Consider the following 22,093-nt stretch of genomic DNA (forward strand, 5'->3'; position numbering starts at 1 on the left):
ACAGGGTTTCTCTGTGTAGCCTTGGCTGTCCTGGACTACCTTTGTAGACCAGGCTGGCCTCGAACTCACAGTAATCTGCCTCTGCCTCCTGAGTGCTAGGGTTGCAGGCGCACATCACTGCGCCCAGCTAGAAGTATAAGCACTTTTAAGCCTTTGGCTCTATACTGATAATTTTCTTTCCAAAAAATTTGAAAGTTACACTTACAATAATTACATGACAAAAATCACCATTTGTCTCAATTCTTCCAGCAGGGTTTTCTTTAAGAAGAAGTTCAGCCATACGGATTCTGTTCTCTGTCCTTTCAGTTTTCTCTGCCTTCCTTTCTTTCTTCTGTCTTCCCCACTCCCTTTCTCTGTCATTTCCTTGTATTCGTCTCTTTTAGTCTCATTTCTTTTCATCTTTTATTTTTATTTTTGAGAGGTTGTCTTTCTTTAATGTAGCCAAGACTGACCTTGAACTTGCCATCCTCCTGTCTCATTGTACAAAGTGCTGGAATTACAAGTGTTCCCCAGCACCCTGGCTTATTCTGCTCCTTTACGAAAGGAGTAACTCATTTGCTCTTTTGTATTTTAGCATTCCGTTTCCTTGCCCTGTTCCATGCTCTTTATACTTGCCTCACTGTAAGATTTTTTTTTTCGGGGACAGGGTTTCAGGGTTTCTCTGTGTAGGTTTGGCTGCCCAGGACTCGCTTTGTAGACCAAACTGGCCTCGATCTCACAGCACTCCTGAGGGCTGGGATTGAAGGCGTGCTGCACCACGTCCGGCTAAGATTTTTGTTTAACTGCTTACTAAGACTTGTTTGTATTTTAATATGTAATGAGAAGATAGGATGTTCAGATAGAAAAACTCATATATGTACTTTTCAGGAGAAAAATGAAATGGGAAGAGAGTGAAAGGGGCACATAGGCAGCAGGCACTCACATACACCATATTTGATTTTAGCGGTGCTTCTATTTTACCTAGACCGGTGTGACTTTTGTAATGTAGCTGGTGCTAATATGGCTATCTAGGGCTTTCAAAGCCTCATCTCCTTACAGATTGACTTACTGCGGCAGCCGATGTCCAGGTAGCCATGTTTACAAGCCCATGGGCTTTCATGAACGGTTGTCTACAGAAAAGATGCCAGTGCAGGCGCAGCTGGGACTATGTGAACTGAAACCGAATCCTTTTCCCAGGAATTAGAAGGAGAAGGAAATTATCAAATCATAGCAAAATTTAAAGAAGGCCGATGAGCCAGATTAAAGGTGGAGCTTGTAGAAGAAAGGGCTGAAGCTCCCAAGTTCCTGGCTGAGGAAGAGATCCCTAAAGCTACTAACAGGCCTGAAGCGGAGGGAGTGGCAGCCGCAGCAAGCTGTCCGGCGCTCAATTCCCTACGCATGCTCAGTCATTTGAACTCCCTCCTGTGGGGCTGTGCGAACTACCGTTCAATAAACTTGATAAAACAGAGTGATTCTCGACAAAACTTGGATATGAATTTGGATATCAGCTAGTAGAAGTCTATGAACACACCACTATACAGTCATTTGCATGCCAGTTCTTTCAGTTAACAATAATTTAACGTAAAATCACGGTGCGCACTAATGTCTGGAGTAGTTAGGCAGGGAAGAGAAGTCAAGCCATCCCCAGAAGCATGTCGTTAAGTCACACTTTTCTACATAGCATGGCTGCTGGTGGCTGCAGATCATCAGATCGACGGTGACCAGCGAGTTGCTAAGCAACCTGAAAGACAGAAAGACAGAGTTGGAAGCAGTTTCATTTTGAGATGAGTTCTTTAAAATGTTTGTGAAAATTGTGAAGGGCCTGGAAGTTTCTGGACTTCTACCATTAAGGTATTAGCCTGCCACGGTTTCAAAAAATGCTGGAGTAGACATGTGACTCCAGTGGTCACAAAGATGAAGGACATTATTTCAAAAAAGCAAGGAATGTGAGCCTTCTGCTTACATTAGGCTTTTTTTTTTTTTTTTTTTTTTTTTTTTTTTTTTTGCCCGCATGTCCCATGGGAACAGTATTGAGCAACCCAAGTGGACGTGCTCCAGTTAAGCAACACCTCACTCAGGAATCTAAGTGCTCTGTGCAAACCTGCCTGAAGTGTCCTGGAGGGAGACTTTAACTCTGATAAGCTGGACAGCCACTCGCTCTTCGCTCTGGAGGCAAGTGCTATCTCAGTTCTCCAAGGCAGTTTGCTATCTCTGTATAAACATCCTTGAGCAGATAGTGCCGGACAAACGTCAGTGCCTCCCCTGCTTGCAGTAAATGAAGAAATGACAAACAGCCAGGGAGAATTATCTCCCCAAAAGGACTTCTTCTCTGGGAGTTTTTAATCTTTGCAACTGTTTCAAAGGGCCGTTCTGTTTCTGCTTGCTTGGAGAGTTCTTTGTACTCCATATTCTCTTTATTAAAAAAACAAAACAAAACAAAACAAAAAAAACCCCCCAAAACTATGTTTGTTTTATTCAACACCAAGAATCGTTTCCTCGTTTAAGGACAAACTAAAGTTAGCGAGAGGATAGTTTAAGAAACAACCCCAAGCCTAGTACTGCTGAAGGGCCTTTGGTGTGAGGCACGTAGCCAGCTGGAGAGCGCCTCCATTTGCTGTGCTTTTTCATCAAGCGCTCCGCCATTTTCTGCCATTTTCCTCTCTCAGCCTTAAATTCCCATAAGAGAGAAGCTGACTGACTCAGCTTTGGCTAAACTTTCCCCCTTGATCTCTCAGCCTTAAATTCCCATAAGAGAGAAGCTGACTGACTCAGCTTTGGCTAAACTTTCCCCCTTGATTTACCCTTACGGCTGGGAGGGTCGGTTATTGACACAGACCTAGTAAATTTTCTCGGCTCCCATCCGAGGGCTGCTTTCACGGGAGCTTGGTGGCCTTCCCAATTGCTTTCTATTATCTCTAGATTTCATCTGGATTCATATTTCACTGCTCGTACAAGAAATGAGTCCCCTGTTTTGAGCTTTGTTTCATTTCATTTTTGAAAATCAGTTAGGCCGTGTTTTACTTTGTGCGTTGTTTTCTTGGCTATCTCGTGCCATTCCCCAGTTGTTGGAGTTGCTTTATGAGTGGATTTTTAGCCGTTTCAAGGGTTCCGGGTGACTAGAAGCAGCCCGTGGTGACGGGGAGGAGATAGGATTTGTGGCTTTTTCTGAAGGTCTTGTTACTGAGTGACGGCTTTCAAGAGGATGAAGAAAAGGACGCTTTCGTTAATTCCAAGTAGCTACTGGCTAGCCATGTATCTTCAAGACTATTATTTGCACAATGTAAGTTACTTCTAAAAATTTGATGTGAATTAACACAACTTCGGATGTAAATTTCAGTAATTCTGTTTAAAATGCCTGGGTAGCCATTTCTAAAGCTGTGAGGTACCCTAATTGGGATAGTCCCAGGATGACTTCATCAAGCCTGGAGTGAGGGCTAATGCTACGTTACTGTTCACACACATGAACATACAGGGGACTTCCCGAAGAAGAACCCTGAAAGTAAATTAGCATCAGACAATGTAATAAAGCTAAAATTTAGGCACTTAGTCATGCACTCATGCTAATTTTCGTACTCCTTTGTAATTAACATTCCTCCTGCCTGGATTAATTGGGTTTGCAGTAAGTAATCACATTTGTAATACTGCAACTGTTTCAAAATTAATTGCTCACATGGTCAATGAGCTGTTACATGTTCTCTTTTAAAGCCGCTTAGAGAGTCCACAGTTTGGGAGCTACAGTCCCAAACACTGTGGGGAGAGTAAGGCAGGCTCTGGGACAACAACACGCCAGTGTGCTTCCCAGACTCTGACAGTTCTCCGGAATTATCTTCCTTTTCTAATTAACGATGCAGGTATACTGGGCTTACTCCAGAACTTCTAGTTTGGACAGTATTTGGTAGGGTCTGGAAATGTCTTGTAAAACACTACACACTGCTGGGGGAAAGGCGTATGTGCAAGTGTCCCGCTTCACCAGTGAGTTGAAGGAGGGTTTCAGAACCCTGAGGCTTTAGACTAATTTTTGTTAAAATGTTTTGCGAGCTATAATCGATGAGGGGACTTTTAAAAACAATATTTTGGCCCAATTAGATCATAAAGTGTGTGATATAGAGTAGCTAAATCATTTCTTTTTTCTCTAACCTGAAAAAGTAATTAGTTTTTTTTTTTTTTTACCACCCCCAAATCATTGTATTTTACTAAATTAAGTCTCAAGTTTCAAATTCCTCACAAAGGTGAGAATGAAGAAAGGGCTGGTAACCCTGCAAATCTTACAAAACACACTGTTTGATTTGTGCATTGGCGAGAAAACACACCTTTTGGGCATCAATTTGCTTTTCTCTCTTCAAAGCTTCAGAGGATTTAGTGGAGTCAGCACCATTTGTGATCGATAACCCTTGCCTGCTTGAGGCAGGTTCCTTCTTATAATTTATAGTGTTCAAGTGATTGTTATTGTGATAGCTTAGCTGAAGGAAAAATCGGAGAAAACTCGTGGACCTTACATTTTTAATAGCTCATGCTGAGCAGTAACTGAGGGTAAATATTCATTGCAAGCAATCTGGAGAAAAACTTGTAAAATGAGAAATTTTCTAGACATTATCTGAGTCAGTTTTCCTCTTCTTCTTCTCATCCTCCTCTTCCTCCTTGTTGAAGATTAATTTGATTAGGAACAAATCTTATGCTGATGAGCAAAATAGTAAATGGAAATTTTAATTTAGTTACATCGATAACAGTTTAGAAATTATTTCAGACCTCTGTGTTACAAGGGAAGCAGATCTATAATCAGTGATCGAAAAACACATGGTAGAGACAATTATAATCAAACTGTCTATGTTTCCTTGAAGTGGAGACATTTATAACATCACTCATATAGGCAGGCAAAGTACCAGCAATAATAGGTGATTTAATGATGTTTAAAGCCCTTGAGTAAATTCATATAAGCCAAGAGAGTTCCCAGAGGACAGGAATTTAATAATTATGATCACTTCTTGTGCTGATAACACTTGAGTTAGTATTTCCACTGCCAGGGTTTTAGAAAAATCAAATTGTAAAATTTGAGTGTCAGTTGTTGGGCGGACATGTGTGAGGTATAGTACACTGTGAGGAAGACGTAATCCCAGTAAGCACAAAGGCCGTGTCAAGGTTCACTAGCCTTGTTTTCAAAGCTGCATGTGTCCAATGGCACGTAGCAGCAGCCAGTTTACAACAAATCCTCCCCCCCTCCCTTTTTTTTAAAGTTTTAAAGTGTGAGGATCGGGTGGCTAACGTATTTTTACATATTAAATATTTGAAACTGTTAATGAAAGCCAGGAATGTTTTTATTAGATGGTGGAACAGAATTGAGAGGGTTTGGGAATTAGCAGATCCTTCCCCATTGTCGGAGAAAATGATGTGTAAATGAAATCCAGATGTTATCATTTTATCTCACTACGATCTGAGAGGATGGTACCCAGGGAAGGTGATTACCCAGGGAAGGTGATTGCTAGTTTTGAAGGTGGAGTTAAAGGTCTTTAGGGGGCTGATGACACAAGTGGTCTGGATGGTGGAGTGCCTGTCTTTACCAGCCTCACAAACAGCCCTGTGGTGCCCTGTCTTATCCTCGCGTTGCAGCCCTCATCCCGGTACCCACGAAGGATTAAAATGCAGATGGCTCTATGTCTGAAGCCCTTGGCTTTGTTTTGCAATATTCTCTTGTCTCTCTTCAAAAGAACCTTTGCACTTTACTATTATTTTTTCTTAGTTTTCGAGACAGGGTTTCTCCGAGTAGCCTTGGCTATCCTGGACTCCCTTTGTAGACCACGCGGGTCTGGAACTCACAGTGATCCGGCCTGCCTCTGCCTCCCTGAGTGCTGCGGTTATAGGCAGGCGCCACCGCGCCTGGTTTACCTTTGCAATTTACTACCCCCTCCCCGTTCCCTAGCCTTTCCCCTTGTTGAAATTCTGAAAGGGTGGTTGTTTACTTCAACTCATCACTATGTGAGGCACTTTCAGCAGTTAGTCATCTCCACACCTAGAAGTCTGTTTGTTGTCCGTGGGGCTTACATCTCCTGCTTTGGGACTGTTTATCAATCCCATTGGAGACTAACAATAGATAGAGAAGGCTATTGGGGTAGGCAAGAGTTAGAAGGGGAACTGAGTCCGTGGAAGTAGGCCAAACAAAGAGGTGCATCTGGGACCCGCAAGGAAGAAGAAAGCTTTTGTTTCCCGTTTAAGAACTGAGTTTCCATTCAAATGGTCTCCGTTGGGGTATTCTACTATCCAGCCAGCAGGGGGAGCAGTGGACTTGAAGTGCCGTCTTGTGGGTAAAGTCCATCCACTGGGTAGTGCCTTTTCCCGTGATTTTATCCTGCCTCCCATTAACAGATTCCATTCGGAAAAAAGATTGCTTTTGTTTTCTTTTCACCTTTTTAATGGTTAATTGAGATGCTGGTCAAACGCTACACTCGAAAACAGCCCTCACTTCAATGATAAGACACATTTTTTGTATTTATCCATTTATTTTAAAACATGGTGATTTTCAGTTTGAAATGTATACTTCTAGATTCCAGCAGGATCATGAATTCTGACCAAAATCGCCTTTATATCACAGCCTCAGAAACAATAGTTTTGCTTAGGAGAAGTCAGTTGAGGAGACCAGGTTATAAGACAATTCAAAGTTCCTGAGAAACAATTATTGTCTTTTAAAAAACAAGATCTTCCTATGTAGCACAGGATGCTCTTGGTGCTCTTGCCCTCCTCCTCCTCCCCCTCCTCCTGCCCCCTCCTTCTCCCCTCCTCCCCTTCTCCCCCCTTCACCCCCCTCCCCAACCCTCGAGTTGTAGGCATGCACTATTTGCATGGTTCTTATAACCTTGCAGTCTTTTTGTAGACTAAATATATTTGTTTAAAGTTAAATAATCAACAGATTCTTATTTTATCTAAAAGATATACCAATGATTGACCATTGTTTTTGCTCATTTTTTACAGAGGTCCTAGGGATAGGTCCATTTTGGTGTGACAGAGTCCAAAGCTGGTTTGGTCAAGTCTGTCTGGGTGCAGGACAAAGGTCTCATACTAGGCAAGTAGAGAAACAAAAGAGAAATTTCTGCTTTAATTTGGGGGGTGGGTGGGTTTACTGTCTCAGATCCTAGGTAAGACATGGTAAGATACACATTCTGACTAAAGAAGCTAATTCAATGTGAAATTCAAGAGCCAGGAGTAAAAAAAAAAAAAATAAATGAAAATGCTACTGCAAGTGTCTAGAAGACATGTGGTGTCACCTGCACTTTACAAGGTGCTCATTGGGTTCCCTAGGGTTCCGTGACATGTGTAAAGTAGATGTGACAATGGAAGTGTGCAAAAGCCAGCATGTTAATCCATCGCGCCCTAACTCAGCAGACTTTCCCGAGGCCTACAGGCTTCTGACCACAAATGACCTGCTCATTTTTTGTGATCTGCAGGGACAAGTCAGGCTTTAGGAGCTGTGTAGCGCCCCATCACTGCTGCAGTTACTGGCGCCCTCTGATGGTACAGAACTGTTGAATCCCTGGCCAGTCCAGCCACAGGGCTAGAAAACATTTTAGTTATATTATCAGGAGGTGGGGAAGAGGGGGCAGGGGAAGGGGAGGGGTGGGGGGAAGGGGAGAAGGCAGCGAGTTAGTACCTCAGCATTAGCTCTTGCTTAGTGGTACTGTAATACCAACAGAGGGCTCTGGGATGGTTTAGATAAATCTATATAAAAAGAAGATTTACAACTAGGTTCATAAACAGGAGTTCTAAGGCTAGCCTCCTGAGATGTGCCATCCATTTCCTTCCAAGTTTTTCCTGGTGTAAAGCCTTCGTCTAGATGAGAGGGTCTAGATCTGGGAGTTGAATGACCCTTTCACAGGGGTCACCTAAAACCATCGGAAAACATTGGTATTTATATTATGGATCACAACAGTAGCAAAATTACAGTTATGAAGTAGCAACAAAATTAATTTTATGGTTGGGGGTCACCACAACATCAGGAACTTTATTAAAAGGTTGCAGCATTAAGAAGGTTGTTAACCACTGCTCTACATGGATGGATTCTTGTTCTGATCCATAATGACATTGTCAACTTTTTAAAATCTAGAATCCAATTTTTGAACTTCCTTTTCAATGATATTAGCTAGAGGAGAATTTGAGAAAGTTCTTTGGCATTAAATGAATGCTTCCAGCATTGTTCAGGTATCTGCTCTTTGCCAGTACATTTACAATATTGATTTTAGGATTTTAAATTATTTGATTAATATCCCCTCGCAGGACCCTGCTCTCCTGTGCCATTTGCCTGTCTCTCACATTCACACAAGCTAGAGGTGGCCAACCTTCATTTGGTAAGGGGGCAGAGAAAATCATGAGAAGAGTCTGTTGGAGCTGGCAATTAGTCTGGAAGAGAGGCTTGCTCTTGGGAGGGTCACATGAAGGGCGTAATTCTATGGCTATTCTCTTAGCCCATACTCCAGGAATATTCACTGTGGAGCAAGTGAGCTAGTAGATTCTGAGCTGTTCTAGTACATGGTTTCCTAAGCAGAAGCATCTAAGCAGAGAAGGCTGGTAGGAGAAATGAAATCTGCAAGAGGCCAGTTAGCCAAATATCACTGTTTTGGGTGAAACTGAGAGTGATTTCCCAAGAGACCTTCGAGTTGATTAACAGTGTCCTGTTACCCCTTACACAGAACTTTGTCTAAAGCACTATCCGTACATGTTTATTCTACCTTAGCAAAGGAGCTGTATAAACCTTGAGGATGCAGCTTTCTGGGGTAGCTTTGTATATCCTTCCCTGCATTGCTCAGCAGGAATGGTACATGCTAGGGACTGGGCAAGCTGTCCTCACTCTCAGCAAGAAGCAGAGTGGGAAGGTAGACACCCCATTGTTAGAGATGCCCACTCCTCTGTCAAGATTGACATGGGTTGTTGACTACGAATTTCTTTTGAGATGATTTGTTGTGAATGATATAGGCCATAAAACTATATTATAGCAAATTTGGAAAATAGAGGCATAAAAACCGCTCTTGACATGACTGTCCTGTGAACACCCGCTGTTGCCATTTTTACAAGCATGTTTAATATATATGTAAAGACAGGATTTTTAAAACAGGTTTTCTTTTGTTTCGCCATCCTCATAATTGTTATTAGAATATCAAAATTTTAACTATTTATTCTATGTGCATCTTGACTCTGTTTCCTTACTGTTATCTATTAAATGTGTTATTATTTATTTCCTCTTTTCTATGTGGTGATACGTTGGTGGTGGAGTGATTATTAAGATCGCTAGCTTGGAAATCTGTTGGGAGAGGAGGCTCAGATGTAAATATTCTAACATGGTGGTATTTGGGCCACAGTTGGTACTTATGAAATGCTGTTCCCTTCCTCATATCATAAGCTAGAAGCCATAACTATAATCAACCCAGAGACTTCTAATAACTTTATCACAAAACTGTGCTCTTACTATTTCAATTGTCAATTTGAGGAAGTCCTGGCATTTTGGTGACAGGAGTTTTAGTTTTCTCTGTGTGAGAAGGTGATCTACTCCTTTTCTTAGACATAGAATGTTAGAGACACCAAGGGCTTGCAGAGATTTTAGGAAATCGTTTTGTACTTGGTATAGAATCAGGTTCGCACATGGTAGGTGCAGACACTGACTTCTGGGGAGATCTGGGCTTGGTGGATGACAACTGTGCACCTGTACCTCAGCAAGTACCCCAGTATTCAGATTCCAGTGGGAGGAAAGCCTCAATTTGGCATTACCATTTGACCAGTAGACCCTGCTAACTTTTTAAAGTTAATGTTAAATTTTCCCTCATGTTCATTCTTTTGCTTCTAATCTAATTGAATCTCAAGATGACTTATAACAGGAGGCAAATATTACAATAACAATTACGTTCCGCAACAGGGAATAAGTTCTAAATGAATCTTAACATTTGACTTGACACATTACTATGTTTGAGGGCGTTAAAGATGTCATTGAAAGGTGCAGGGGGAGGAAAGTGAACTTGATTTGGCAGGTAGGTGTTCTTGGTACTGTTATCCACAACTGTCTGTGCTGACTGACAGCACACATATTACCCCTTAACAGGCATTGTACTCAGTTGCATCATATTTAAGTGTATGGCATTTTTACTGAATATTTGAAACTGTTTTAGTTAATATTAATTGTGCACAGACCAGCTTTCAGCCGTGGTTACAAAGTGCTTCCCGGATAGTGAGGCAAAAGTTTCTATGGACATTGGCCTACAGACAACAGAGACGAACAGCATTGTGTTGCTTAGCAACCCTGGATTCTGAGGAACACAAATGCACCACAGTGTAGACAGGATTCTCCCCTCCGTGCTATCAGGCCGGAAGCAGAAAACCAGACTTAGAGGCTGAAGGTCACTTAGCTCCAAGGAGCACAGCAGACACTGGGGCTAAGATTTTCTGAGTTCTTCCTTGTTCTCTGCTCTTTTTTGCCTTTTTTGGTATAATTTCTTTCCTGTGAGGCGCACTTGTTTTAACGGCTGAAACAGATCAATACTCACACTGCAAAGAGCATCAAAGCAAGGAAGTTTACCCGGCATTCTCTTTTGGAAAACCAAACATGCTTTATTTTACTTTTCACAATTTATTTAAACATCTCACATATACAAAATAGGTACAATTTACTGTTTCTGCTTGTCCAAGAAACAAGATTTCTCTGGAAGCAGTAGGAAAAGGATGGGAACGAGACTGGTGAAGAACAGATGCTGAATCTAAAGAGGAAAGAACTTTGGGCAAACGATCTGCACACTCCTAGTGGGGGGTACGATGGGAACTAGAACTCCGCTAAATCAAATTTTTAAAAACCCACACAATACACCTCAGTATGGAGGATTATTTCTTCTGTAATTCTTCTAGCACCGTCGACATTCTTCAAGTATCTGAAGTACTGTTAGCACCTTTGTATCGAAAGCAAAACAGAGCAAGTACCTCGGGTCATGTCTGTCTAGGTCTACTCTCATGGAGGTCCTCTACACTCCCAGGACAGTGTCTTGAGGTAGTTTAAACCTTTGGAAGTCTGGGTTCTAAACTTCCCTCTGGAAGATAGTCAGAAGCCACAAGTGGTGCGAATGTTCATGGTTTTGTTTTTATTTTATTTTTCAATTTTTAAATTTTGGTTTTCTTACAGAGGTTGACAATTTCCACAGCAGGTGTCAGAGTGTTAAAAAAAAAACAAAAACAAAAACAAAACAAGACTGCACATGTTTTGGGGGTGGAGCTATGGGAGGGAACTTCACTGGATCATATTGCACACTGCTCTGACCAATCCTTCTCTTTTGCCCACAGTTTAAGATTTAGATGCATAGAAGACACAGAAGGATTCAGCTCTCAGTTGTTTTTTTTTTTTTTAAAGGAAGAAATGGCGGAAGAGAAAGTTTTTCAGGTATTTTTGTTTGGTTTTTAATTTAGGTTGAGTTCACTTATTTGAAACAGACTGGGCCAACGTCCACACTGAATTCTTGGTCGGCGCCACCAATGTCCAGAGGAGCGATGTCAAGGAACGGCAGGCGAGATGGCTTGTTTGTTTTGTACTCAATGACTGTCTTGCCCCATTCATTTGTCTTTTTCTGTTTAAAAAAATGGGGAAGGAAGAGAATACATAAGGCAGCATCACCTGTGCATCTGACATCAATCTAGGCAGCAGAGTGTAGGAGAGCTACTGCTTGGCAGGTCCATACTTTCCTGAAGATGTGTTCCTGACTAAGAAGCTCATTGTTGACAAACAGTGTCATGGATGCCTTTTAGGAAGGCTTCTCACTTAGGAGAAGCTTCACATGCATTTGGACACACATTCCAGTGACATTTCTATGATATAATTTTTAAGGTGTGTGTGTGTGCGTGTGAATGCATGTGGTATACGTAAAGTTGAGTAAATATGCAGTAATTTTACATTTTATATTTTATTCTACTTACAACATTTCATATAAAATAGGTCACAGCCTTTTCTTTTATAAAGAAAACGTTCTACAAAATTTGAAAATAGTCCATACTCTAAGGTGTAACTAAGTGTTTTCAACATCAGTAAGTTTTAAATTCTGAGGATATGTTAATATCTAGCAGCCCTAAATGTTGAAGGGAAAGCTATGACTGTGTGAGCATAGGAGTCAGCTAAGTATGTCAGCTCAGAAGGCAGGATTTAATAAGAATTCCTGTATCGATCAGAGAATTGTTGGCCGAACTGAAAATGTGTGTTTAAAAAAAAAAAAAGAAAGGTTAATTAAGTTAGGTCCCTCATTCATCTGTTCCTTTAATAGTCTAAGATAGGCTCCATCAACCCACTTCCCAAACTAAGGGTTCTCCCTATGTTCTCCCATTACTTACGGAGCAGCCATCCTCAAGGACACTGTAGGTGAACCTGCTGTTGCCCTCGGCAACGAGCTCCACATCGTTGGAGCCCTGCAGAATCACAGCCTTATTCAAGCGGCCTGTCTCCTCATCCAGGTACGCAATGCTGTTCTTGCAGTGGTAGGTGACGTTCTGAGAGGCACGGTTGGCTAGGAGGCGCATGAAGGCCAGTTGAGTTGCCATTTCCTTGGAGGTCACTCCTTCTCTGTTGTATTCAAACTATAGAGAAGAAGGTAGACCCTGTTAAGTGGACAACTCATACTAAAACTCAACTAAAGAGAGTCTGGCACAAGGAGAAATGATGGAGTCATTGTCTGGGCTTAGGAAAAAGGATGCATTTTAAGGAAATAATGCCCTTTTAAAGCATTAGTTGCTTTAAGCACCATAAGATCTACCTTGTGAGGGCAAGATCATCCAAAAAGGGCACCTGACTCATGAATGCATTACCATGAATGCCCCTTCATTAGAGTTTTGCAACTGTGAGGTGGAGGCAGACCTCGTTGTTTTGTGTAATGTACTGAATTCTAGTGTCATTTGGTAATGTCGGTGGAAAGGCTTGATTAAAAATTCAGAAATGCTGCTCGTGTTCTGAAATACATATGCATAGCTGGTGGCTATCCGCTGGCCGGTACACCTTTACTTGAAATGCCATTAGCCATTTTTCCAATGATTACCCATTAAGTCAAATTTGAATAATAGTGTCGAATTAGAGGGATGTGTTCAGTCTTTTAGTGTGCAATCTATGATAGAATTGAGCTTGTGATAGGAGCAATTTCTTTGAATAAGCCCAGAGGTAAAGGATTCTAAAGCCCAAGTAATTAAAAAGAAAATGATCCTAAGGAAATCATGTTTAGGAGGAGGAGGAAGAGCACTTGGAGGATTCCGTACCTGGCTACCACCATTGATAGTTTCTCCTAGCCACATGTGCTTGTTGGCCTGGGCCCTGCTGTATGAGCTCTTGGCTGGGATGCTTACAGGTTGAGCCTGGATGCAAGTTTCGCCAGTAGAGAAATCACAGTACACTTTGATGGCATCCATAGTGCTTCCTTGGTTGGGGTCAATCCAGTAGTAATCTTTTCAGAAAAGAAAGCTCAGCTTGTAAACTTCTGACTGCAAAATGTTGGTTCTAATAATAATCCGTCAATAATATTGATTCTTATAAAAAACCATTTTGATGGTGCTGTAACATCACCCATGCCACGGTTAATGGGAAGAAGGTATATATTTTAAGACTCCCCCTTTTCTTCATTAAACATCCAACTAAGATATTTATACCATCTGGCACAGAAGGATCAAAACTTAAAGGCCTACTAAGACTAGAGTGAATTCAAGGCCATCTTAGATAACTTAGTGAGACATTGTCTCAGAACAAAGTGTAAAATGTGTCCTGGGGATGAAGCTCTGTGTTAGACACTTGCCTAGGCCTTCTATTTAACCTCTAGCACCAAGAGTAAATAAATAAGTGATTCAACAGATTTAAGGATGAGTGTGGGCTGGAGGAAAGAAAATGATGTCTAATTAACCAGGTTTTGATAGTGTAGTTTTTTGGGCCCGAACACATGTTTGTCCTAAGCATCATTGAAAACTGATTTTGGAAAACCCCGCTGTATGAGGGACCAGTGTGGTTTAAACATTTCTACCCACCGCTGTTCCACTCTGGGTGGGTGAGTCTTAAGTCCCGGCATGTGCGTGCAGGGTTCTTTCTAGAGCCTTCAGGAGTGAGAAGGGTTTCAATCTGGTTATTGAGAGATTTCAGAGTTGCGTCAACTTCATAGTCCTTGGGTCTCAGGGAAGGCTGTGAGCGAGGCTGGTCAGCCCTGTAGAAGTCTCCTTCATAACCGAACTCATATCCACCTCCACTGGCACCAGGAGGCCCAGGAAGACCAGGGGGACCAGGAGGACCCTGTGAGGTAAGAGTCAGAGAAACAGATTTACACTGAGTGCTGATGGGAAAGGCAGCCAGGATAGGACTTTTTCAGATGTGCTTTGTATTGAAACACATTCTAATATGAGAAAAAGAATCGAGCGTATGTAAACAAACTACTCAGTCTCAGCCACACAGAGATGGATTGAAGAAGCCTGTCATATACTGACAATTTACAAAGTTCTTAGCGAGCATCTCAAACGGAGCCACTCGCATGAGCTATCAAAGTCTCCTCGGTTTATTCTGAAGAGACCATTCACCTGGCCAAGGGTGCCCTAAACTAGTCTTCCAACTGATACTTACAGTGGGACCTTGGCTACCCTGAGAGCCACGAACGCCAGCGGGCCCGACAGGTCCAGGATGTCCAGATCGACCATCTTTGCCAACAGGGCCAGAAGGACCAGCAGGACCCTAATGAAGAAAAATATCAAGTGCTTGTTAATGAAACCCCACAGGTATTGGTAGCCCAGGGTGTACTTGCCCAGGGCAATTCTTTAGTTCAAGAGAAACTTTAATTTTGATTCTCTTACCCTGGGACCAGCAGGACCTACGGGGCCAGGAGCACCTTGGTCGCCATGTAGGCCCTTTAAAGAGAGAACAGAGAGAAAAATAAATCATACTTTCAGAACATGTGTCAGTGGACATTTTCTCCCCAAATTGAATGGAAAACTTTAGTTTAAATGGACTCTGGGTTGAGAAAATTGAAAATGTAAAGTGGGGCCCTTTTCTCCCATTATATCTATTATGTTCAATTATTTTTTTTTCCACAGCTATTTCAACGGTGCAATATTAGTCATCCCTCTAATCATATTTATTTTAAGTGGGGTTGAAGAACACTGTTGCCAGGAGATGTTAATATACGAATGCCTCTTTCTCCTTTAACCCTTACCTCTTTGTGTTAGAATACGAAATTGTATCCTTTATGAAAGAGGTAGAGCGAGCTAGAGAACAGGAATGGGTGAAGGAGGTAGGGTGCTGTACATAGTAACAATGGTCATTCTAGGCAGGGCCCTCTGAGCTGAAGATCATTCAGGTTAGAACTCATGCAAGATGGTCACATTTTGCTTACAGCAAGACCGGGAAGACCCTGCAATCCATTGTGTCCCTTGAAGCCAGGAAGACCTCTGGCCCCTTTATCACCAGGCTCTCCCTTGTCACCTCGAATACCTTGAGGACCCTATAAAGAAAGAGAAAGTCAGTGCCATCATCTGAATCATTTCTCAGCATGGACTAAAGTACCAAAGTCTAGCCTACATATTATCTGTTGTCTAAGTAGATGGTTTGGAGTTATCCTTTCAATTCTTAAATGTTAATCATCACCATGTACTTACACTAGGACCTCTTGGACCAACAGCACCAACAGGACCAATAGAACCAGCAGGACCCTGTGAATTAGAAAAGAAAAACAGAACCCATGAGCCGAGTTCAAGATCCTCCTTTGACGGCCACTGCCCCCAAGTGTGAAGTCCACAAGGGTGACAACTCTATATACTTACAGGTTCACCCCGGTTTCCGTGCTTCCCAGCAGGACCCACAGTACCATGAGGACCAGGAGCACCTGCAGCACCAGTGGGACCAATGCTGCCAGGGTAACCACGCTCTCCCTATCAGAGGCAAAAACAAAGCTTAGCATTGATCTGCCAATTATTTTAACCACTCTTACATTATAAAAAGATGAAAAAGTATACTGACCTTGTTTCCAGGTAGACCATTGCGACCTGGGGGACCATCGCTGCCAGGGTTACCCTATGAGAACACCATGCAAACCAATATCCATTAGCGTCACTGCTTCTGCCTTCATTATTGACACCGTACAGACAGTTAAAAAAAAAATAGGAGCAAGAACCTCCCAATTTAATTTTTTAAAGAAATTATTTTAAATACTTGGACCCCAATTTAAAGTATGCTAGTTAAAGACCATTTTCAAACCCAAGTAATTCCCATAGTTTTACAGCAAAGATAGATCATTATACGAGGAAGCAGATTATCTCGTTTAGGAGCTAAGGGCATGAAACCTCATCTCAACACTAGAAGTCACAATGAAAATCCTGCTTGGGTTTTATTCACAAACCAAAAGTTGCACTCACATCACGGCCAGCTTCACCAGGGGCACCATTAACTCCAGGACTTCCCACAGCACCAGGGGGACCACGGGCCCCAGGAGGGCCTGCGATGCCCACAGGGCCAGGCTCACCCTAGAATAGCAGAGAAGATAAAATAGCATCACTATCATAAGGCGTGCTAAGCTCACTCGCCCAAAACAACTCCCAGAAAATTCTAGTTGAGAGAGAGAAGGTAAAGTTGAGTACTGATGGATCATGCCATTGTAGGAATCACCAGTGGAGTCAGCCCCTTGATGCCATCACCCCTTGCCCTGTCTTCACCACACTTAGGGGGCAGTTGTGTGCATGGGGTTGTGTATGTGGGCGGGTGGGGGTGGAGGGTCTGATGGCATCTAACATCTCAAGCAAAATTAATTCATAAAGTTGATAGTTTCTAGATAAAAGATGGCTCCTAGCTGCTGTCATGTATAGGGTTAAATGGAGTGATTCATGAACTTCCAGAGTCCCATTCTTTTTATATTTTATGTTGCAGAGAAGTAAATGCAATTAGAGCTTGTATCATTCTTAAGCATGTAGAAAGAACAAAACTCATTCTGCATAATGTTAAGCTGCGTCTTTATAGTGCGTGTCTAAGTAAGGTAGTATTAAAGCTTCCTAGCTAAGTGACATGTGATCTGTATAAAGAAAATGCCATGAATTAAAAGAAAAAAAAAAAAAAAGATCTTAAGTGCAGTTATTCAGTGATCAGTCTGTCACACTTGAAGTGGCAGCTTTTTAAATCCTTTATTATGTTAATAAGAATCAGAATGGTGCACTCACCAGAGAACCCGACACACCTGGCAGACCACGTTCACCTCTAGAGCCAGGGAGACCCAGAATACCAGGAGCGCCAAGGAGACCCTGAGGACCTGAAGTGCCAGGGGGTCCCTAGATGAGAGAAAAATAATACTGATTATTACTGGTAAGACCCTACCTCATAATACGGATTAGCTCAAGGATTGCGAATAGGAGGGGCCTGCAATCAGAAACAGGCCAGTGACTTCTAATTGGTGGGACACATCCTTGAATGTCTTTTTTCTGAGATGACAGTAAGTTTACATTTTGGTATGTATATGTGTAGTTGAGAGTAATGGAGCCATTGTGTTGGGGAGGGGGAGATTAGTTTTTACAGACTCTATGCAGGCATGAAAATGCTGACCTTGACTCCTAAGGTCCTGCACGGGCACCTTGCAGATGTTTGGGGGACCAGCATCTTATGAAGCTTGGCTAATTTTCAGAAGCATGGCCCCAGTAGTAGGATTCTGCTCTCGTTCTTAAGTCCCCAGAGAGCAGAAAGGGTGACTGCAGCGAAGCTGCATTCTCCCATCCTCTGTCATTCTCGTTACAAGCTTTCAGTGGATCTGCTATCACCATAACACCTTATTGTGTGCTGGACAGATTTCCTGGCTCAACCAAGCTCAACTTGAGAGCCTGCATCACTCGCTAATAGATATATGCCACTTGAGGATTTGTAAAGGGGCTTTATTCTAACTCAACGAAAGTATTGAGAAAAAGGAGTTTGGAATCACTTACTGCGGTACCAGGTTCTCCAGAGGGACCCTTTTCACCAGTAAATCCAGGGGGGCCAGATGCACCTGTTTCTCCGGTTCGGCCCACTGGACCTTGGTCACCACGAGCACCGCGAATCCCTTCTTTACCAGCAGGACCAGGAGGACCAGGAGGGCCAGTAATACCCTGTGATCAGATGTACATGGCCATTTGTTTTCTGTTAATCACTCCAGACCTAGATGCTAGGAGTCAAGCATGGCTATGCAGAAAGATAATATCTCAGCCATTTTTGGACTTTTTAAGATTCTCCTAGGAAGAAGTGATTCCTGTTGTAATAAAGCTAGCTGATGAGGTAGACCCAGTGGGAAGTTTTAGTGATGAAGGCGGTGTATGGTTTATTACTGATGCCCTTGCACAGCGGAATCAGAACCAGGAGGATATCTAAGACTGCTGATTAAGTCTTAGTTGAAGGGGACTTTGGATTCCTGCAGACTCTGCCCATTTCTTCTTAAGCAAAGCCAACCTTGGCATTCGGCTCACAACTGAGGAATTGCATATGCTCTTGACTAGGTTTAATTAAATGCCTACAAGGAATGAAGATTTTTCTATTATGAATCTGTAAAAAAAAAATTCCAAGAAATCAACATCTTTGCAATTTCTTTTTCTCTGAAACCTTAACTGGAATACTTAATCCTTGATAATTAATTAAACTCTCTTGAGCCCTGACAAGGGCATCTGAATAAGAATTAAATTAGAGGACAAACTACCTTTAAATTCAGCAACAATTATAGCCTTAGAATGGAGGCAGAATGTTAGCCAGAGAGGGTGGTTAGACATGGAAGTGCTAGATCTGTGGTCACAGCTCCTGTTGTTGTTGTTTTGTTTGTTTGTTTGTTTGTTTTTTCTTTTTAAAAAGAGACTGTGTAGTCCAAAGGGTGCTGGTAGTTACATAAATAACAGCTACTTAAATTGGTATTTTAAAATATAATTTATAATGATTTTGTTTTAATCATTCATCAAAGATAATTTTAAATTGGAAATGCACTAGCAGATATTTTTAATAGAAAGTGCCTCCCCCCACCCCAGTTTCTTACCAGAGTCCCGGTCTTATGGTAAATGAAAATGATGATACATTTGGCGTTATGTACTTACACTGGGTCCAGGAGGGCCAGTCCGTCCAGCTGCACCAGGGAAGCCAGTCATACCCTAAGATCCAAGCACATTAAAACTCCACAGTCAAATCAACTCCAAGATTTAGGATAAGACAGACATTTTCCCTTTAGAAACTCATCATGAGACTGGAGATGGCCACAGAAGAGGTGTTGCTTAGCTTCAGGTAGGGGCTCACTTAATTAGGGTCCTGAAGCTCCCCTCTACACATCTTAGAAGTATGCTACTGGTTGTAATGCCCGCATTTGACATTAAGATAGTTGGTACTGTTTTGAAATACTAACAGATTATCTGATGGTGATAAGGGAGGATATGCGATATTTTCATTATGATATGTGAATGCTTATTGACTACTTGGCTGGGTGAAAGGGAGGTGACACTACAAGAAGGAGTGTTGTTTATAGAAGGAAGTATGAAAATGAGCCAGAGACTAAGTGCTACCAGAGAAGGGGAAAAATACATTAGGGGAGTTCATTCTTGGGGACCTCAGTGTCTCTAGAGAGTTGGGGTGAGAACCTTGGGCAAGAAGGAGACTTGGTCAGTCAGAAGAAGTGAGGCATTAACAAAAGGATAAGCCAGAAAACACCTCATCTGTTTCCCAGTTTGACTCCCTGGGTCTGCTCACTCCCTCCTGGGCTCCACTCCCTCCTGGGCGCCACAGCACCATCTGCTGCTCTGAGTTGCCACTGGGACTGAGCTGATGCCCCCCCCACCTGCACCCCTGCCCACCCCCTACCCCAGTAGCTGTCTTTCATCTCAGGACTGTTGAACTTCCTCATGTTTCTGGTTAGATTAGAATGACCTTGATTCTCAAGATCCCCTTTTTCACAGCTCAAATGTTCCAAACTTCTACAACTTTCAAATTGTTGCTAGAATACAGCTAGAACGCAGACAAGGTCTTAGTCCTTTGTAAATACTCACAGGGGGACCTCCATCACCACGACCTCCAATAGGACCAGGGGGACCATTTGGACCCTAAAAGTAAAGCAGAAAAGGTGGCATCAAATCCCCCCAAACAAGTAACTCTTACAAATGTTCCCTTGTTTTCAGATGGCTCGTTCTCATCCACCTCCTCTACTCTTGAGGGTAATTTAGAAACGAAAGACAATTATCTATGTTACATGAAAATAAAATATTCACAAAACTTTACAAAAGTGACATTTAAAGGTGAATTCTTTTAAAAAAATCTTGCTGAGCATGGTGACACACACCGTTCATCTCAGCACTTAGGAGGCAGAGGCAGGAAGATCTATGAGTTCGAGGCCAGCCTGGTCTACAGACAGGACAGCCAGGGCTACAAAAAGATACCCTGTCTCATAAAATTATTATATATTATTATTTATTAATATGTATTTATTGATATATATTATACACACATATCTTTTATCTGGAATGCTTAGTAGACAGTAGGGTCCCTAATGAGCATGCATTGGATTATAAAAGAGCTTGGGTATGTTGAACAAGAGTGAATTCAACTTACAGATGGCCCAGCAGCTCCAACAGGCCCGGTAGGACCAACGACACCATTTTCTCCCTTAGGCCCTTTGGTTCCCCTTTCTCCTTTAGCACCAGGTTGGCCAGCAGCACCCTGTTGGGAGGAACTGCAGTGAGCGCTGGCCTTCTGACTCATGGGGACGTCAGATGAATCTTGCTTATGTGATACTCACAGCAGGGCCAGCAAATCCATTAGGGCCAGCAGGACCAACCTCACCACGTTCACCCTAGGTGGGAGAGAACAATGCTGTTACATTTGCAGCTGCATGGAGATCTGTAAACCATGAAATAAGAGTGTCCAAAAAAAAAAAACAAAAAAAAAAAAAAAAACCAAAAACAAAAACAAAAAAAACAAAAAACAAAAACCAAAACCCCAAAAAAACCAACCAAAATTGTGTTTTTTACTTACAGGGCTACCTCGAGGACCAGCTGGGCCAGAAGGACCAGCAGCACCAGCTTCACCCTGTAATGGCACCAAAGACCAAGGATGAGTTGCTTAATGTGCCTTTCATAGATGGTGGGAGGAAGAGGGAAGAGAAGAAGTAGACAGAGGGCCATTTTCAGAGTTTGCAGTTACCTTGGAAGAGACTAATGGACATTTCAGAGAATAAAATGAGGTGAATTCTTCCTCTACTTAAGGCTGGATTCATTTTAAAAGGTGGAGTGGTATTGGTTGTTCACTTGCAGAAACACTATAAATCAGTCCCCATAATACCAGGAAGAGGACATTTTAATTTTTAGATGGATATAGGACTGATCTATTTACTGCAATCCTAGCAATACAATAAATAAGGTCTATTTTAAATGGACTGCTCGATGTAAAATGGGCACACTATGTATTTTATTGATTTTTCCCCCTTCTTACAATTGAAGGCTTTGAGAAGGCTCAGTGCATTAGGATATTGTTAATGGGCAGCAGAGAACGTCTTTAAAACAAATCATGGGGATTAAGGTGTAGATCAGGCAGCTGGCAAGTCCATAGGCAGGGAGAGAGAACACCAAACAAGCAGCATGTGCTCCCTGTCGCAACAGCTACACTTTTTTTTTTCCTGAGGCTCTTTCAGACTATGGCGAGCAAGGAATTTTTACATGGCCCTATCAGCTCAGAGAGTTACAACTCAGCTCATTTTGAATTCACTTACCCGGTCACCCGTGGCTCCAGCAGGACCAGGGGCACCGATAGCACCAGGAGCACCCTAGGACCCAAAAGGAAACAGGTCTTACTAAAAACAACACACAGAATCCAGGTTGGACTGTCTTGTGCTCACGAGGTGTTGGAACACCCGCATTGCACATTGTGGTAGGACATTAAGAAAGCTCCCGAGGGGCCCGCAGGATGATTCAGCAGGCAGTGAGTGGTGTTTGTAGGCAAGCCTGAGGAGCCGAGTTTGATCCCTGGGAGACCCACATGTGAGAAACAGCATTTACAACCTGTCCTTTGATCTCCACATTTAGCCATGGTACAGCAACATGGTCACTCAGTGGGCACACGTGAATATCAGCACACACAGACACACAGACACAGACACACACACACACACACACACACACACTTGTA

General features: G+C 42.4%; 1 protein-coding gene across 1 annotated transcript in view; it reads right to left on the reverse strand.

Moving 5' to 3' along the window:
• Positions 1 to 11,201: 11,201 nt before the first annotated feature.
• The window catches only part of Col1a2 (collagen type I alpha 2 chain), a 35,231-nt gene continuing 24,339 nt past the window's right edge, over positions 11,202 to 22,093 (reverse strand). Inside the window, exons 33-51 of the mRNA XM_051151991.1 lie at positions 21,678 to 21,731; positions 20,945 to 20,998; positions 20,709 to 20,762; positions 20,522 to 20,629; positions 19,963 to 20,016; positions 19,024 to 19,077; positions 17,896 to 18,057; positions 17,143 to 17,250; positions 16,348 to 16,455; positions 15,953 to 16,006; positions 15,757 to 15,864; positions 15,592 to 15,645; positions 15,330 to 15,437; positions 14,791 to 14,844; positions 14,564 to 14,671; positions 13,981 to 14,239; positions 13,225 to 13,409; positions 12,313 to 12,555; positions 11,202 to 11,558 (exon numbers count right to left, since the gene is read on the reverse strand). Coding sequence (XP_051007948.1) covers positions 11,412 to 11,558; positions 12,313 to 12,555; positions 13,225 to 13,409; positions 13,981 to 14,239; positions 14,564 to 14,671; positions 14,791 to 14,844; positions 15,330 to 15,437; positions 15,592 to 15,645; positions 15,757 to 15,864; positions 15,953 to 16,006; positions 16,348 to 16,455; positions 17,143 to 17,250; positions 17,896 to 18,057; positions 19,024 to 19,077; positions 19,963 to 20,016; positions 20,522 to 20,629; positions 20,709 to 20,762; positions 20,945 to 20,998; positions 21,678 to 21,731 — 2,076 coding nt within the window. The 3' untranslated portion in view covers positions 11,202 to 11,411. The remainder of the gene's footprint in view (positions 11,559 to 12,312; positions 12,556 to 13,224; positions 13,410 to 13,980; positions 14,240 to 14,563; positions 14,672 to 14,790; positions 14,845 to 15,329; positions 15,438 to 15,591; positions 15,646 to 15,756; positions 15,865 to 15,952; positions 16,007 to 16,347; positions 16,456 to 17,142; positions 17,251 to 17,895; positions 18,058 to 19,023; positions 19,078 to 19,962; positions 20,017 to 20,521; positions 20,630 to 20,708; positions 20,763 to 20,944; positions 20,999 to 21,677; positions 21,732 to 22,093) is intronic.

The sequence above is a fragment of the Acomys russatus genome, chromosome 10, assembly GCF_903995435.1.
Source record: "Acomys russatus chromosome 10, mAcoRus1.1, whole genome shotgun sequence".
Lineage (NCBI taxonomy): Eukaryota > Metazoa > Chordata > Mammalia > Rodentia > Muridae > Acomys > Acomys russatus.